Source organism: Varroa destructor, unplaced genomic scaffold (assembly GCF_002443255.2).
Source record: "Varroa destructor unplaced genomic scaffold, Vdes_3.0 BEIS01000002.1, whole genome shotgun sequence".
NCBI classification, from domain to species: Eukaryota; Metazoa; Arthropoda; class Arachnida; order Mesostigmata; family Varroidae; genus Varroa; species Varroa destructor.
Window position 1 is genome coordinate 12107999 of NW_019211455.1, and position 17489 is coordinate 12125487.

The following is a 17489-nucleotide window of genomic DNA, read 5'->3' on the forward strand; positions in this document are numbered from 1 at the left end:
TATATATATATATAAGCCGTATGCATTTCTTCTGTTTGCTTTTGATCAGGTTTATCCGTATGGCAAAGAAGAAGGAAGCAAAAGACGCCGGATGGGACAGCGAGATGACAAATACACTGATCCGGTGTGATATGTGCAGTTTTGAAACGGCAGATAGAAGTTACTTCATGACACATCGGGTCAAATCGCATATGGGACCTGAATGTGTTGAGAAGCATGTGGCGAAAAACCGAGATGATGCTAATTATATTTTTCGACAGGTACAGTATATATATTTTCTTTACACAACAGTTTCCAAGGCGAATAGAATAATACGCGGAGTGCTTAAAAATATTATGACGTGACATAAAACCTGGCGAGGAACACCAGATTTTAATAATTTTGACACCTGATATAGTCTGCAAACGTATATATCCCGAAACACCAATGATTCATGCACAACACTCTACGATGATAATATAGGCCTTCGCTTATTCCTTATTTCTGCCCGCTTCGATTTCACGATAACCCGTCGTCTCATCTTCAATATTCAGGCTCAGATAGCGTTAAATACGCGATTCTTCCTCGCCAACAAACGTGTCAACGACTCATCAATTGTATCCTATTCGTTTCGCTGCAACTATAATCGCCGATCACCAACCTCAGTGTGCGTCTGTTCGTTCAAAATGCTCGAATTTCCCGACGCTAACCGGTACGAAATTGAAATGGTGAAGGTGCATTCGCACGACGTTTCGACATCGTGCGAGGAGGAGCTTGATGACTTACCCCCACCTCCGGAGCTATTTTCGTGCCAAACATGTGATCGAGTTTTTCAGAATGAGGCAATACTTCGCGATCACCAGAAAGCAAACAATCACTACAATGTCGTTGAACTGGAAGCTAAGAAAAGTCGCGAGTAAGTAAGCATATTCGATGTTATTGATATTACTAATAACTTTTTGGTTCAGATCACTTCGAACCAAAAAACATAACATTTTCCTAGAGAGCATATTTTATACACCTTTTTTTTTTTTATGTACTTAGTACTTATGTATAACGATTGTAATACGTAAAATAGTACTTATGCACATGTAACTATGATAATTTAATTAGTATACATATATGATATGATCATTTTGTCTTGTAGGGTAGTGAAACAGAAGCAGTTCTTCTGCTGTGTATGTTCAGTAGGATTTACCAAGAAGCTCTCACTGCGGCAACACCAGAAGAACTTTAATCACAACTACACTCCAGCAAATGTGCGTGCCCCGATCAGTTCGCACGCCCACGTAGCCCAGGAGCAGTCCAATATGCCTAAGGAGGCGACAGCAGAAGGGTCATCGGTTAGTCTACTTTTCGTCTGTTTGCTCAAGTTCAGCGCTAATAGGGCAATGACTTGTTGTCCCTCTAAAAAATTGCAATGCGAATTGATGTTCGCTACCTAACAAAATATCGCGGCAATAATTTGCGCCAGTTGCTTCGATTTATGAACTCAAAATCTTGTGTGAACTTGTGTTCGTTCAGGGTTTAACAAACGCTTTTTTCATTTTATTTTCTTTATTGCTTGCCTGGCTGTCTGGGTACGCAGACGGTTCGTGAAAAGAAGGTGATCCAGCTTTTCCCTCATCTGTGCTATGACTGCGGCCAGACACTGAGCAACAAGGTTGAATTACTCAAACATCTGCACCTCGAGCATAAGTACGACGTTGATCTCTTTAGTAAAGAGTTTGCCAACATGGATCTCGTATGGCGTTATTTTTACGAGATTCAGCTCAATACAAAGACAAGATATAAACAGCATGGAAGCCAGAAGGTTGATGAGGACAATTTTAAGATTTATTACATTTGTAACCGCGAGGGTAAAGATAAAACGAAAAAGGTCAACCGGAAGCGCGGCCGGCGAAAGCCTCCAAAAGATGTAAATAGAGCCTGTACGGCACACTTCACGATCCGCCGGGATAATGGCAAGATTATCTGTTCCGGTTCGACCACGCATTATGGTCACGATATTGAAGAGGAGTTTCTGCTCCGCGGCAAAATCCTGCAGAAAGCAATGGAAATAATTCAAAAGGTGCCAGATGAGGCCGCCGAAGATATGCACGTATTGACAGCCGCGGATTTTCCCTATCACTCTGAAAAGCGTGAGATGCATAAATCATACAAGAATCCAGAAGCTATCCTTTGGAGTCAGCCATTTTCGGACACGTTCACAGTTACGCCGAGTGATGATAACAGCTTTTACGTTGGTCCGACAGATAAACCAGCGAGACTCGTCTCGCACAAGACGTCAGTGGATAGCTTCTGCACAATATGTGCTGGAAAGCCAACACGAATGAATACCGGCCAATTGTATCAATGTCCTCATATCTACCAGTGTGACTGTGAATTTTACCAGGCAGGATATCATAACTGCAAGCACATAAATGTGTTGGAACTGTACCTCAATCAGGAATCGACGCAAGGTAATGTACTCTATCTGACAGCACCCTGTTCCGAAAAAGACTTAGCTATAAGAGCGCAGGCCTCGAAGCTGGCCCAGTTAAGTGAGGATGTGGTAAAAATTTTGGAAAATCTCAATGCTTCTGAAGATTCTACGAAGCTTTTGACTTGTAAAATGGATGCTATAAAGGTTAGTATGTGAGATTGATACCAATTAAGAATATTAATTCATGAACAAGTATAGTAGTACACCTCGTCGTTTCATTAACTAAAACCTTTCTGTATTTTAAGAAATGGGCTATTGTAAGATTTGGTTCTACATGATTAACTTAATCATATCCCTTGGGCTAACGCAAGCAGAAACGATGATTTTTTTAAAATGTGCTCGCTCTATTTTGCAGAGTTTGCTGGGATCCCCTGACATCTGTGATGCCGAAACTCAGACAGATGAATTGTACCAGGTTACAGCAATGCCACCGGTTATTATGAGGTCGGTTGTACAACAGCATGATGACCGAGTGGCTGTCGTTCAAGCAGTTGCATCCGAAGAGAACAGGCCCCCTGTGGCTTGCATGCCTGGGACTCCTCTCGTCATTCATCCAATTGAACGTGAGTGTCGGATCATTATACAAACGTGAACCTGGCTAGACTTGTGATCAATTAATGCTTTTAACTTACTCCCTGACTACAACGTGTTTCAATACTGACATAATTTATAATACTAGCATAATTTCTTCATTAGCATAAGAGATTTTCGCTTCTTGCCTATGTATACCGTTTCGTTAACGTTTGCGTTAGCGTTTACAGAAAAATAGGAGTAAAACGAAGAAACCTTTAGAAACAGCCAAAGAGTATGTAGGACGTTTGGATAGAAACAAATTGGGTCTAGATAAGTACAGTTTTGGTTGTCGACAATTTGATACGAATGCGTGCATCGTATTTCTTTTTCTTTACATATAAATGTCGTCATTTCAGGTACTCGAACGCCTGCACCTCGAAAAGCAATCATTGTCAATTCTTCTCAGTCACCCCGTCTAGTTGTCCGCAAAGACGCTCCAACTTCCATGGCAGCCGCTTCTAAAGCCACGGGGACTTCAGTCGGAATTCGTAACCCAACTACCGCTACCGTAGCGACACCGCCCACAAGAACCGCGGAAACAACTACTGTTGGAGTTGGAGTTAGCCATGTCCAGGATCGACGTGAAATCGTACTTCAGTCCCCTGGCCGAAGAGTCCCAGGCAGCTCAACGATGGTTCCAGTCATGGCACTTATGCAACTGGGGGAAACAGACAGTAACGGTACTGCTGTTATGTCTGTTGAACAACTGGAAGGGGAGGTGGCGAATGATGAAACTGAGCTGCTCGAGCAGGTGGGTACTTCCCATCAGCAAGAAATTGACGAAGAAAACCAACTGCGGGGGTCGGAACTTCCTGGAGAACCTGTAGACGCAGAGGTGGTTGAAAGAACCGTTCGTGTAGCTGCTGAACCAGCAATCAAAGGCGCTATGATAGAAAAACGTCATACTAAAGGTAAGGATGGAAATGGCTTTCGTATTACGTTCAGGTGACTGTTTCAGGCTTCGTGTTACCTTATTTTGTGACTGAAGCTCCCGTTCATATCGCAAAGCTGACCACCTATGTAGTTCTTAGTCCAATCCGTTTAATTTCTAAACACGCTCTTTGGCAGGCGATATTTTAAGAGCATTTCAAATTTAAACATGTTCCTAATTTTAACACGCCACTGTTGATAAGTTTTTTGCGGGGCTCAGTAGAATACATTTAGCTGTAGGTAATTAAGTCTACCACCACGTAAAAAAGGATGTTTGCTCAGTTTGATTAAGTTTCAAAGCTCAGTTAGGAAAAGATCAGGCTTCACCTCTTACGGTATAAATCTGAAAAGCTTACCGAAAATGTGTGACCTTCGAATTCAAGCCTATTTCTGAACGCTTTAAAAATTTAGATCAATTTTACATCAGATAATTTATTACAGAAGATGAACTGAACAGAAGTATAGAAAAGCTATTAACGAAAATGTAGTTCGCACTTGGCACGTACGGAAAGCACGTATTATAAAATATTTCACGATATATTACGTTTAAAAAATGTCCGTGCAGAATGAGTACTTTACATTCACACTAGTTTACACAAGTAATAAATAAAGAACTATTGGCTTCAGTAATACCAACGCATGAGGAACAAAGTAAAGCATGTCTGAGTTATTGAAACCACGCTTCGCTTGAAGAAAACGGCGGATGATCAAACACACCAACTAACACTATGATTACACAGAAAAAAAGCTACGAGAACTACTTACTAAAAATCTGTATCTGTCATACAAGTGGCTGTTTCAGTTGAAAAGTCTCCCTCATCTACTACAAATGAATCCCCGCAGAGAACCGCAGATTCAAAGGAAGCCCTCATCTCGCCCTCTGTAGAGCCTCTTGAACGACCTTTGCGGAAGCGTAAAACCGTCGAGGAGACGGATCTGACTGATCCAAAACGCACATCACATCGAGCCAAAAAACCTAACAGAAAATTCGATCTTTGATCACATTTAATTGCTTTCAGTGTAGTTGGGGGTATGTTTAAGCTATTGTCGCTCTAAATTGTTGTGTAAGTTGACGGTAAACCCAAATCCGCGCAAGTTACCAGTAATAACGGCTGGAGCTTTATACATAAGGGCAGGACAAATGGGGTTAGCTAACGCAGGAGCTAGCGTCATATTTTTGTGTTACTGTATATAATGATAAATAAACCAAGAACCTATGCTGTGTACATTAAAAATATACGCGCGGATGTAGGTTTACTCATGTGTAAGTGAATAAGTTCGAATAAACGTTCAGTTTTTTTTAATTGTTATTGTAAACGATTTACTCAATTAATTCGCTACATTTGAAAGCAATCGATCTGCAACGAGTACCCAATCGTACGATTGTGAATCAAGCTCATAGCCTGTATTTAACCTTAATCCGCAATATAATCGTTCGTGGTTTTCTGTAGGTGCGTTTGAGGCAATGACATAAAATAGACACGCTCTGAACGAATTGATCATTATGTCTTTATATGAAACAAATATCCTCAAAGGTAGATTTTGTAGGTGAAATTGGAAAAAGTTGCTTTGATAGCGAATAAAAATACACACATACGCACACTGACACACACACACAATGTATGGAAATAAACAGTGTAATTGAAATAATCTTGTAGGTGAGTCTTTTTTATTTATTTTGTCTTGTATAGTCTTCGCCGATTTCGATTCTATCCAGCAGCAAAAAGGAAAGATTCCTTCGTAATTGTGTTAGGAATTAAGTAACGTAAACTGATAAAATCTATTTGATCATTAGAAAGTTTCCCCGTATGGCAGATAAGAAACCCAATTTTCCTTAGAAGTGTAAGAAACGGAAACATCTCTTTGTGTTATTCGAAATGTAGTTTCTTGAGAAGATTAACGATATAAAGTGTCATGGAAATAAGTGGAACGCGCTTGAACGTAACACCCTAATAAAAGTTATTTTAGCTCTGATTTTAAGCTTTTTATTTCGATTGAAATCCTGCGTTTTGTGCGTAGGACATGCTGACGATGCTATGAGACAACTCATTTCGAATGAATAATTGAGTTTCCATTGATTTAAGTTCATTGTACTTAGTCTTTATAGTATATCCATACTTCTAGGAGTAGTCACGAGAGTAATTAGGTTGTATCATTATATTCGGCACGCTTTGAGGTTTTAAACGGTGCACATAATCATATTACCCAATATTTCGCCACTATCCCCGTACAGTCAGCAATTTACTAACCTTGTTCTATAGTAACAGTATAAAAAGCCCTGTTAAAATAAGTTTCATTTCCCTATCCCCATATAACCCGATTATTACCCGGCAGTGCCATGTTTTATTTAATATTCATAATTTATCTGTGATCTTAGAATAAAAAAAATATAGTTAAACGTTCATATAGTTCACGAAACTACAGTTCCATTGAAAAAATCACCCTTCATTAAACGTCTTTTAATAGCAGTCGTAAATTTAATGAACCACAGTCTTGTTGCTGATTACCCATATCGAAATCCAGACGAAATTTCCTTCGTCCGCCTGTCTAGCATTTCTCGGGTGCTCGGAGGAGCTATCTCTTATAGGACCACTTTTGTATTAAAAGACAATAAAAGAGTTTCCTTTCACAAAGATATCTACTCTGTATGTTACAAGTTGTATTTTTAGACTCTGAATATTCCTTGCATCTATGTACTTGAAAGAAAGACATCTCCATTTTTTTTTCTCAGACGAGAATTTATTAACATGCGTGCAGCGGAAACCAGGAACGATCACCAGTAAGCACTCTTCCAAGTTGTTCAGAAGAGTGATTATGGTTAATCTTCTTTCGAGGTAACGACACGCGTTCCTCTGACACGTCCCGTTCTTCTGGCAGCAATGAGACCGACCTTTCGACCGGCTGGGGTGTTCCTCTTAACAGTCGAGGCCTTACCGATATGCTGGTGGTTACCTCCTCCATGGGGATGCTCAACAGGGTTCATACAAACACCTCGGACTTTCGGCCAGCAGTTCCTCTTGGCCTTGTACTTAAAGTAAGCACGACCGGCCTTCAGGATGGGCTTCTCGATCCTGCCACCACCAGCGATGATTCCGACCATGCCACGGTTGGCTGATGGGACCACCTTTTTAGCACCTGACGGAAGCTTGACTCTCGTCTTTTTTGAGTCGGGGTTGTGGGCAATAATGGTAGCGTAATTGCCAGACGTGCGAGCTAGACGTCCACGATCACCGGTCTTTTCTTCTAAGTTGCATACAGCAGTACCTTCAGGCATGTTCCCGATAGGCAAAACGTTACCAACCTAAAAACAACGTAACGAAAACACGTTTTAAAGTTAAAGTAGCTATTTGTGTGAAACAGTATTCTAAGTGACACAGGAGGTAAGGAGTACAAAAGGCATTCGATCTAGTAAAAGATAAAAAGCACTATTTGAAAGATAATTTCGCCCGCACGTGAATTTTTGGCAGCAACAGCACGGAATCAACAAGGTGGCCTGCTTTATGGGTATGTGCCTGAACAAAAAAATCATTCTATATAATAACTGCCATTTTCGCACTATTCCTCAACAATGGGGTATTACCTAATCGTCATCGTAAAAGAGTCACTGGCTTGAAGTTCCTCGATCAGAAAACAAGGTCGCTCAATTTGACTTCAGTCCGTTTCCCCATCATTTGTGTATAAGTCATTTAGGCATTCCCAACCACTTTTAATCATGTAAGAGTGTTCACCTGTAATTGAGCTTTTTTTCCGCAATAGACAAACTGTCCGGTGTACATGCCCTCGCAGGCGAGAAATAATTCCTTGCGCTGCTTGTAGCGGTATGGGTCTCGGAAATAGACGCGGGCCAGAGGAGCTCCGCGTCCTGGATCGTGCATGATCTCCTTCACGATTCCCTTGATGTAGCCATGACGTTCAGCGAAATCGATCGCACGAAGCCTGGGAGCTCCTTTGCGGTGCTTGTTATGCGATCGGAACACCGACCCAGCACCCTTTCTCTGAGAGCGAATCACACGTCCCATTTTCTAGAAAGTCACAGGAGAACAGAGAGCTCAAGCGAATTAGATGCTATTTACTGTCGACATCACGAATGTCTTCAACAGCCTCCGCGTTCTATATGTGAAAAAATTTCTTTTTATGATAGATGATATCAGTGAAAACGTAGAACGAACTATGGAATTGTAGCACTCAAAGGTTGTCGGCCTGCAGCGTCATGCATCTGTTAACAGAATATGGAGATGTTCGAAGCCATGAACGATCTCCATAAGCCGCAACACTTTGGAAGCAACGAAAGCTTCATTATCTGAACGCAACATGCACTCAGTTGTGATACGATATTTTAGCTTTTCATGTCTAAACTATCTACTTTATTACATGAACTCAGCCTTATAATAAACGAATGATTACGCCGAAACGTCAACAGGCGGAGCGTTCCATTTGCACAAAATCAGTATCCATTAAAATTAGCCACTGAAGTTCCGGCTATCACCCAAACGTTGATCTACGAAGAATAAACTATCCGGTTGGTATTCAATTATTAGAAATTCACTTTACAATTCTGTAGATTTATGCAGATTTTAAAACTTACGTCGGTGTGCTACAGTACGACACCGAGGCCACGGGGAAAAGAAGGATACGATACCGGAACACGCCGTCTGCAACGTAAATGAAAACAAAAGCACGGCGCGCAAATTTTGAACACAAAACACCGAATGCCGTTTCTTTCGCATTTCTACGAGATCGAAAAAGATTTTCTCGCTGATTTCCATATGAGAGTTAGTGTAACTAGGTAATTGTGTAGTATTACAGAATCTCACTCCAAATCATTCATTAATGAGCAATTGTTCTTGAGACCCCCATATGACCCCGTCAGGTGACGGCACCAACTTTCTAGGCCTAATAGTGAGCCCCTAATCGCCATCAAATTTTACGCGCTTACGGAACGCTCGGAGCTCGCCTGGTATATAGCTATGGTTTTTGGCAACATGATGTTATTGATATTAAGGTTACTCCCATGATTACTGCTTTATTATTAGCATTGACACCTGCATAGGTCGGTTGTGTCGTTGTAGGCTACACAATTCCATAGACAAAAAACAGTGTGATTTTCTGCCCTGAATTTAGGTTACAACCGGTCGTGGTGTGGCTGTTTGTTTACAAATGATTATCCCTCACCTCTGTGTTAATGCTCATCACTACGGTGGTGGCGGGAGCTTTCCACTTTCTTGACGACATCATTAATGTAGTTTAAATAATCTAATCCAGTTCCTGTTCTTCTTCCGTACCGATAGGATATCTATTCCTGTTGCTAGGCTCTAGCTACTGTCTTGTCTCTGATTTCTAGCTCGTCGCGCTTAAGGCGTTGTAATCCTGTGGCCTGCTACTTTTGCAGCTGTAGCTGTCTGAGGAGAGGTATTGCACCTGTAAGTTCGTGATTGTGTTATGTATTGTTACAGCTTTGTGACCAACGCACACGGGCTTCGTCTCTCCGTCTGCCTGTCACTCGGTGCGTGAGAGAGTGTAAGTGTCCGTGTTGCATTGTTACTTATAGTTGAATGTGTGTCACGGGGTTGTGCCTTACTGTGTGGGCAGTTTTTTAACTGTCGTGGTCATTTCGTGTCGTGATTTTCCTCGTATCTACGTTATTTCGTGACTATTTCTGCTTATCGTGCGACTTCGGCGGTGCGTGGGTGCGTAATTGGTTCGGTCTGATTGTTTGGCGCGTCACGTGACATCACAGCTGTAGGTCGGGTTTTGTTGTGCTATAGGCAGGTGTCGGTTGGGATGCCAGAATGGGAGTGGCAGGCCTGTGGCAGCTGCTCGATCCTACTGGGAGACCTGTGCGCCTGGAGACGCTCGAGGGTAAAGTTCTTGCCATCGGTAAGTGCACTACAATGATGTTTAAAAAGCACGATCGTGCAATACGGCTGTTGTCAATCATATTAATCTTCAATAGTGCATGCATCTGTAGTTGTATGTGTATGTGTCTATATTCGTAATTTCGTATCTCTAGCTAATCGGCGCCTCGGGCTGGTGCAAGGTCGCGGCGGTCATCGTATACCCTGTGTATAGCGTGCAAGGGGAAATCTGGTAGTGAGTAAAACATACTGCACAACAGGCAGATCTAGGATGGCCTATTGCCCGCCAGTAATTGCGGCGCCGTGGACCTTGTCGGTGTCTTGTGGGGCGACGGAAATCATGTGAGCGCGAGAGGATGGTGACGATCGGGCAGAGTAGCAGACAACACTGGTTGTACCTTACGGAACAGCAGTATATGTAGGTCAAACGAGACATTGCATTAACTTGAACTCGAAGGGGGCCCGAGTGGTTAATAACCTTATATTAGACAAATGTAGACGAAAGTGTGATGCAAGCAGCGAAGGGAAGTTCAAAACAAGGATTCGGCAATTCGGAAGGACCGTCGCGAGTAAAGGTGGCGTTCAGCTTACTCGAGGGAATCGTTGCGAAAAAAACGGCGCCAAAAAACATTCTGTGGGAAAGTCCGCCTTAAGAGAACGACGGGTTTGTAAGGGTTGTTTTAAAAAAGCGACAGATGGCTGTCAGCGGGTTACGTGTACGTGTGACAGGCACGGCTCGACGAGGTGACTACCAAAATATATCTATATATAAAATGTCACACCGCATTGTACCGACACAATAGTCTCCCCAAAGGCTTGTAATAAATATACATATATACGTATATATGCTTTTGTCATTTTTGTTTGTATAATTTCTACCACAAATTTGTTCGTGTATGTACATACAAAAGCATATCTGTTACAAACTTTTGGGAGATCATTGTGTCAACACAATGGGGTGTGACAGATTTTAGCTAAAAGCGAAACCAATTGCGAGTTGGTTTAGATTACTTGGTTTATGCATAGTTGCATTGCACTATGCATATTCTTGTTATATAATTACTTCTACTATACGTTCCAGCCGTATTATTGTGTAAGTTACTCCTATAAAGTGGATTGTCTATCTATAACCAGTACATACCACTTTCTTTCCTACATGTACTGTTTTCAGATATCAGCATTTGGCTGAATCAACTAGTAAAAGGTTACCGGGGGTCAGGTGGTGTGTCGGTGGACAATGCTCATTTACTCGGCCTCTTTCAGCGAGTATGCAAACTATTACACTTCAAGATCAGGCCTGTTTTTGTATTCGATGGTGAAGCGCCAGCATTGAAATACCAAACTCTTGTAAGTAAAAGTTTTCTCGTTCCTCTTTATTAACCTTAACATACAGAGGTAGGAAAAATCGTACGTGATTTTATATAGTAGGAGTTCTTCAGTGATTATTTTATTAGGCTGAATGTGATATCAATCCAATTATCCTTTTGTTTTTTTCTAGGTCACCCGGAAACGACGACGCGAAGATGGTGATGGAGCCATTCGCGCTGCCACGAAAAAAATGCTGCAGACATACGTTGAGCAGAAGCTACTTGGCGAAACAAGTCCGAAATTTCCTAAAATCAAACCTTCAAGGTAAGGGATGTGATAGTGACATATATAGATATGTAATCTTAACTTTCTCGTTTCTCGTTGTAACCGAAAAACAAAATTTGTTATTTATCCTTAAGACAAAAAGGATAATCAGTGGCAGTCAAAAAGTATGTTTTCATATGTAACGCAAAGATCATCACATTATCAAAAAGCTATTAAAGTTACTGTACTGCTATTTACCTAGGACATTTACCGTCAACAGAGAGAGACTTCGTTGCATAAATCTGCAGACCCATGATGTAAATCTAGCGAAGGGAATGTTTTCTTTATCAAATACGAATAAAGTTCGGTTTTAGTCTACTGTAAAGCACAGTCATATTGCAAGCAATAGCAGCTCAGGCTAAGGTTCTCTTCGGACGTTGCAGGCGTGATCAGGCCGAAGTGGATTTGTTCCAACTGCCAGAAATGCCCCACACGTTATCTAGCAGTGGAGATGAGTCGTCTATGTCTGAATCGGCTGTCAACATTACTCGGGACGCAGACCTCACCACGATCAAAATTGACTCTGAGGAATTTAAATCGCTTCCGCAAGAGTTGCAACACGAGTTTCTCGTGGCGTTGAAGAATCAGGCAATAAAAGGAGCAGTTGATGTGGACGAGTTACCCGCTGACAGAAACGATTTCTCTACATATCAAGTGGAACAACTTCTCAAGAAGAACAAACTGCAAGCTCGAATAAAAGAGATGCAGCAAAAAATGAGTGATGGTATGCTCAGGATGGCGTCCGACGCTAGTGTGAAGGTATTACTCAAAGTGTCACCTCATCGACGAAATGCCGAGGCGAGAAACCAGGCTGAAAAAGATGGAGATGATGAGTCGCCGTCAAAAAAGGCGAAATTGGAACGACGTTTAATCGAAGAGGACGATGGTATTGATGCTCTACAGGAAGACACCAGGGAAAAACGGGTGGAAAATTTTCTCATCTCACAATGGTTGGAAGGAGCCCAGCGCGGAGAGGAGAGCAACGAAACCCTGAAAAAGGCCGTTGAACTAGTCCGGGATGAGGTTGAGGTTATGTCAGATAGTGGTGCTAGCTCTGATGAGGCGGAGCAGCCTCCTTCGATCTGCGAAGTTCGTAAACGGTTGCTGTCCACCGGTGGAAAAGTCAGCGCCGAGGAAGCCATGCGCCAGCATGAGCCGACAAATGGTCCTGTGAGCAAAGAGGCATCTCGTGATAGCGTGCTAAGTGATGGCCTCTCAATGGAGGTCGGTCACGGCAGCATTATAAGCGCTAGCACATCGCGGGTAATGCAACCGGATGAGCAGTTTGACGAGGGATCTCATAATAGGCCAGCATCGGACTCAGACGGGGAAAAAATTGACGGAACTCTTGCAGAACCACTTGTCGAGGACTCAACGGAACAGACCTGCAACACCGACATGCTAAATGCCGATCTCGAGGTGTCAGAAACGGCGAATTCAGTGTTCAGGATGGAGGAGGCGGCCGAGCGCTCGAAGAGCCAAGAGGACGACGCCAACACGGCGCAGAGTTCGCAGAGCTGCAAGCTGACCGAGGTGATGGGATCTCCTGTTATTAAAGAGGTGTCATTCCTGGGCGGCACGCAGAGCTCGCTCAATTCGAACGATGACATCGTCCTGCCGCAGAACCTCAGCCGCTACGCGAGTAAAGATCCCAGTCGCTGCAACTCAAACTCGTTAAGTTCCATTCCGGGTACGCTAGGTGGCACGGCTGGATCGGGTGCACTTGCGGACAATCCGACTGACTTCCATCAGGCCCTCGAAATTATTCGAGAGCAAGAAAGAAGACAAAGCGAATATGCCGCAGATTCCACTTCTACCCAGGATGGTCGTGATTTCAAAAAGGGGGGCTCTTTATATCTCGCTAGTGACGAGCTGCAGGATTGTCCTGTCCCGGAAGGGGTTGCTGATAGGGCGACCAATGGGGCAACTGGCGTAGTGGCAAAAATGAGCGACACAAGATTCGAGGAAGCGAATCCTGAAAAAAACAATAACATAGAAGAAAAGACGATACCAGATAGGAAAGCTGATGACGATCTAAAGACAGAACCGTCATCACAAGCTACAGAAATTGTTGAAGCAGAGATGAATTCTACAACTGCAACTATCGTTGAAACAACAAATCAGAAAACCGCGATCAACGGAAAATATAGTGTGCTCAATGGGAAAGCCGACGAGTACGAAATGCAGAGCGTAAGAAACGATGAACAGCGGCCAGCGGAAGAAGAAGTCAGTGACTATCTGTCGAATTTAACTTCCGAATTCATAGCTAGCCAAAAGCAACAACTCGAGCTGCAGTCACAGGCTTTGCAGAATGAGATTAATCGAATCCAGCGACAAACCGCGGAGGTGACGGCATCAATGGCAGATGACTGCGCAGAGCTTCTAGGTTTGTTTGGAGTGCCGTTTGTTCGGGCTCCCCGTGAGGCCGAGGCTCAATGCGCCGCACTGGAACACACCGGCCTAGTCGAAGGAGTCGTTACCGATGATTCGGATATTTTTCTATTTGGTGGACAGACGGTGTACAAAAATCTCTTTTCGCAAAACGCCCATTGCGAAGTGTTCACAGCGAAAACAATCGAAACTCGACTAAAGTTAGGTCGAGAGGATTTAATTGGATTCGCAATGTTGACTGGTAGTGATTACACGAACGGAATTGAGAACGTTGGTCCAGTGACTGCATGCGAGATTCTGGCTGAGTTCCGAGGGGAGCAAAGCAAGGATGTACTCAAAGCGCTCAGGGACTTCAAGGATTGGTGGACATTAGCGCAGAAGGGAGCGATCTTGCCGAAGAATTCAGTCCGGACGCGATTTATCAAGTTGAGGCTTGATGACAGATTCCCAAGCGAGATGGTGTTCAGTGCGTACGACAAGCCGATCGTGGACAGTTTTAAAGAGAAATTTTCATGGTCTCGTCCCGATCTCGATTTATTGCGAACGTTTGCGTCTCGTAAATTTAATTGGCCCCAGGACAAAACCGATGGTTACTTACTGCCGATAATGAAAAAGTATGAAGATCGCAGTGCTCAATCGAGGATTGATAGCTTCCTTTTACCCAGCATTCAAAAACGCGAAAATCTGTTTCCTAGCAAACGACTAAAAGCAGCTGTGGGAAAAATTCGAGCGGCGCCACAGAAAGAGGCCAATTTGTCTGAAAGTAGTTCCGATGAAAGTGATTAATATAGGAAGAAGGTTATCGACGTATTGATGACAGATGTCACCTACGGACTAATGCTTAGAGGCGAGAAGGCTGTTGAATAATTGTTGTTTTTTAAGGGATTCATGGAGAACTATGATGATGATGGCTAGAATTGTTCTTTCACCGAAAGAAATATCACTATTTGCAAACCGTTTGCGAGTGTAATGTAAAATATGAGTAAAGAGAAATTAAGATGGAGGGGTAAGGATAAGTTTTTTTGAAATATAAAATATTCCTCGTATTAAAGTTACTTATTGTTATGCGAGTGACCAAATATGCGACCAACATGAGCGGGGTAATACAAGTTTAATATTGCTTCGAATATATATATATATATATAAGCTCTTTATCGCCTAGTATCATCTCCGAGGCCTGCTTTTGCAGTGGTTCACATTTGATTACCCCCTATAAAATACCGATAAAAAGTAACGCTCAGAAATCATAAAGTAATGTGTAGCATAGGATCTACGATTTGTCATTTATTTATCAATAATAAAGATATTGTTTACTTCTGTTAAGTATTTAGTAAAAAGCAAGATTACAAAAAAAAACATGAAATGAACGAATTTTTATACCATTGGACTAATTAAAGTACATCTAAACCTAGATAGGTATGACAGTATCTATATGATTATTGCTTCGAAAAATATGATCTTGCGAAAGCTGGAGCGAGGCTATTCGGCTATTATGAGCCGAGTTCGTATTCGTGGGTAATTATAATACGAAATAGGGCTGCCCAGATGACGACTCTCGTACTCCGTGGCCAGTCAGCGATGCGGTGAGAATGGATATGTGTGCTGCGTGTTTCTAGTGTGTTCGATTGTACATATGGTGCGCTTTCATGGAGTGTGTTGCTTAAAGACATACAAATAAAAATGTAGATATATTCATGCTATCATTTAATAAAAATAAAATTAAACGCAGAAAATGTAGGACAGAAAGTAAAGGCTGTTCTCCTATACTTTTAATATATGCTAATAATTGTTTAAGTTCTGTTACTTTCCGTACAGTTTATGTATAAGGTGAATATTTGGTCGTATTTATCTCGGAGTTACTTAATAAATATTACCATTCAGAATTTTTTTTTAAATTTAAAAATTAAGAGGTTTATCGAATGAGAAGATTTTCGAACGTCTTCCTTGAATAAAAAAATTGTCCTATACACAAAAAGCCAGTGTCGTTATCTTGAAAATGCTGGAACTTCATTCATTAGTAAATGAGCCTATAAAATCGATTCTCTGACTACGCAGTATATAGATATTTATTGTAATATATATTGAACTATTGAAACTCTATAAATCTCGTCCATTTTGGAAATAAGTGATTAATAAGCAATCCTGTGAATGAGGATTATAAATAATGTAGGTTGCCAAAACATTTCGCCATATAAATTGGAGCATTTTGTAATAATTACTTTCTATTGATTAAGGTCGCAACGTGCGAGATGATAGCTCAAAAACCGTGTTTTTGTGCGTTATAAGAACATAAATAATATAGAACGCTTTTTGGTTTAAATTTAGAAGACTTGATCAAAAAGGAAGGGAACGTATTTAGATAAAATATATAAGGAATTTTGGGTCGCTTTTCTAGAGACAGAGTAATAACCTATTTCAAGCTGATTCCATAATAAATTCATCATGTACGCTGCATTTGAAACAAAGCTCTCAGTAGCAGAATTTCGATTGGACACGTTTGTACTTGAAATTTTGAGGTGATTTTCGTGCCATCGGATCAGAAGATGCGGAGCACACACATTGGATCGTCAAAAAGGTTTTCCTTCAAGATGGGAGTCCGAAATTCTGTTAAAAACTTGGGACAAGAGCACTCTAATAGATACACGGAATGTAAACTTTTTATTAGTAAACTGTACATTGATGGCACTATGCGAAGGACATACATACAGAAGCAGTTTTGAGCCAAAATTATCTGCAGTACAACGCGGACCAGCTTACGGCGAACGTTGAATGTCAAATATGTTTATTTGGTACTAATAAATTCAATGTAGAATATATTTTTCAATAACATGTATAGTGACCCTTTAATGGTATACAGACTACATGGTTTTATTCTATTCAATAATAGAGGCCAGTAAATACTCTTGTAGTACATTTTTAATATCCGAGCAATCCAAAAAATTAAAGGATTACCCAATTCATTATGAAGGAAGAACTAAAGTTTTCATGAAAAGAGGTTTTTGACACCATTAGGGCCCAAGCGCCTTTCTATAATCTTTAACGTCCTGAATTTGTATTTGCTTCTAAATGACGAGCATTATGGCTTTTGCTTTGGTTGACGCCATAATCTTAAAATCATAAAAAAATAACAATAGTGTCATTTCTCGTACTGCTCAGCTGCATATATAAATATCCTATATAAGGCAAATATAAATTGCTGCTACTTATTACAACACGGAGAAACATGTTATACACGCTTTTCACATGACACCCTAATTTGAATGCCGATGCAAGCGATCAGCGTGCTTGTAGATTATTGTTTATTGCTCATGCTTTTTTATTTATCAATTATGTACCGTCATTTTAGAGCAACATTTCGACCAATAATGCTTACATGTTACCGGTGAAACTTACTGTTACCTACTCTCTGTTATATTTAGTATTCACATGCTTTACCACTTTTACTGCAACATTTTATCATACTTTAACAAGCGTTAACAATAAAAATCATCATTTGACATTATTAAACCATGTTAAAATATGAGCATAAATGACTGAACAACACCAATTTTTCACTCAGTGTAGAACCACTGATTAATAGGACAAAAAAGAGGTCGAAGAAAAATCAGGCTGTTAAGCAGAAAAAATAGACACAAAAAATTATA

General features: G+C 41.3%; 3 protein-coding genes across 13 annotated transcripts in view; 2 read left to right on the forward strand and 1 right to left on the reverse strand.

Annotated features, from left to right (window-relative positions):
• The window catches only part of LOC111245449 (uncharacterized), a 12586-nt gene extending 6962 nt beyond the window's left edge, over positions 1-5624 (forward strand). For 3 of the 4 annotated variants that reach the window (XM_022793827.2, XM_086979496.1, XM_086979498.1), the window contains exons 4-10: positions 50-260; positions 534-895; positions 1127-1322; positions 1568-2608; positions 2820-3027; positions 3394-3948; positions 4758-5624. In XM_022793827.2, the coding sequence (XP_022649562.1) occupies positions 50-260; positions 534-895; positions 1127-1322; positions 1568-2608; positions 2820-3027; positions 3394-3948; positions 4758-4966 (2782 nt within the window). In that variant the 3' untranslated portion in view covers positions 4967-5624. The remainder of the gene's footprint in view (positions 1-49; positions 261-533; positions 896-1126; positions 1323-1567; positions 2609-2819; positions 3028-3393; positions 3949-4757) is intronic. The other variant, XM_086979497.1, reaches the window with a different exon arrangement.
• Positions 5625-6684: 1060 nt separating this feature from the next.
• On the reverse strand, positions 6685-8619 carry RpL8 (ribosomal protein L8). Of its 2 annotated transcripts, none has more exons than XM_022791097.2 (3): positions 8553-8619; positions 7696-7989; positions 6685-7268 (listed from the first exon to the last, which is right to left on the reverse strand). In XM_022791097.2, exons 2-3 carry the CDS (start codon positions 7984-7986, stop codon positions 6786-6788), a joined length of 774 nt encoding a protein of 257 aa, XP_022646832.1. In that variant the 5' UTR covers positions 7987-7989; positions 8553-8619; the 3' UTR covers positions 6685-6785. The 2 variants fall into 2 exon arrangements, with proteins under 2 accessions (XP_022646832.1, XP_022646833.1); XM_022791098.2 differs by lacking the exon at positions 8553-8619 and adding an exon at positions 8339-8495.
• Positions 8620-8790: 171 nt separating this feature from the next.
• Positions 8791-15596, forward strand: mus201 (rad2 superfamily protein mus201). Of its 7 annotated transcripts, none has more exons than XM_086979501.1 (6): positions 8876-8924; positions 9309-9387; positions 9705-9844; positions 10994-11169; positions 11321-11454; positions 11838-15596. In XM_086979501.1, the coding sequence occupies exons 3-6, from the start codon at positions 9757-9759 to the stop codon at positions 14629-14631; spliced, it is 3192 nt and encodes a 1063-aa protein (XP_086835627.1). In that variant the 5' UTR covers positions 8876-8924; positions 9309-9387; positions 9705-9756; the 3' UTR covers positions 14632-15596. The 7 variants fall into 7 exon arrangements, with proteins under 7 accessions (XP_022648888.1, XP_022648885.1, XP_086835627.1 ...); XM_086979500.1 differs by having other exon boundaries at positions 8910-8924; positions 9357-9484; XM_022793153.2 differs by lacking the exon at positions 9309-9387 and having other exon boundaries at positions 8791-8924.
• Positions 15597-17489: the final 1893 nt, after the last annotated feature.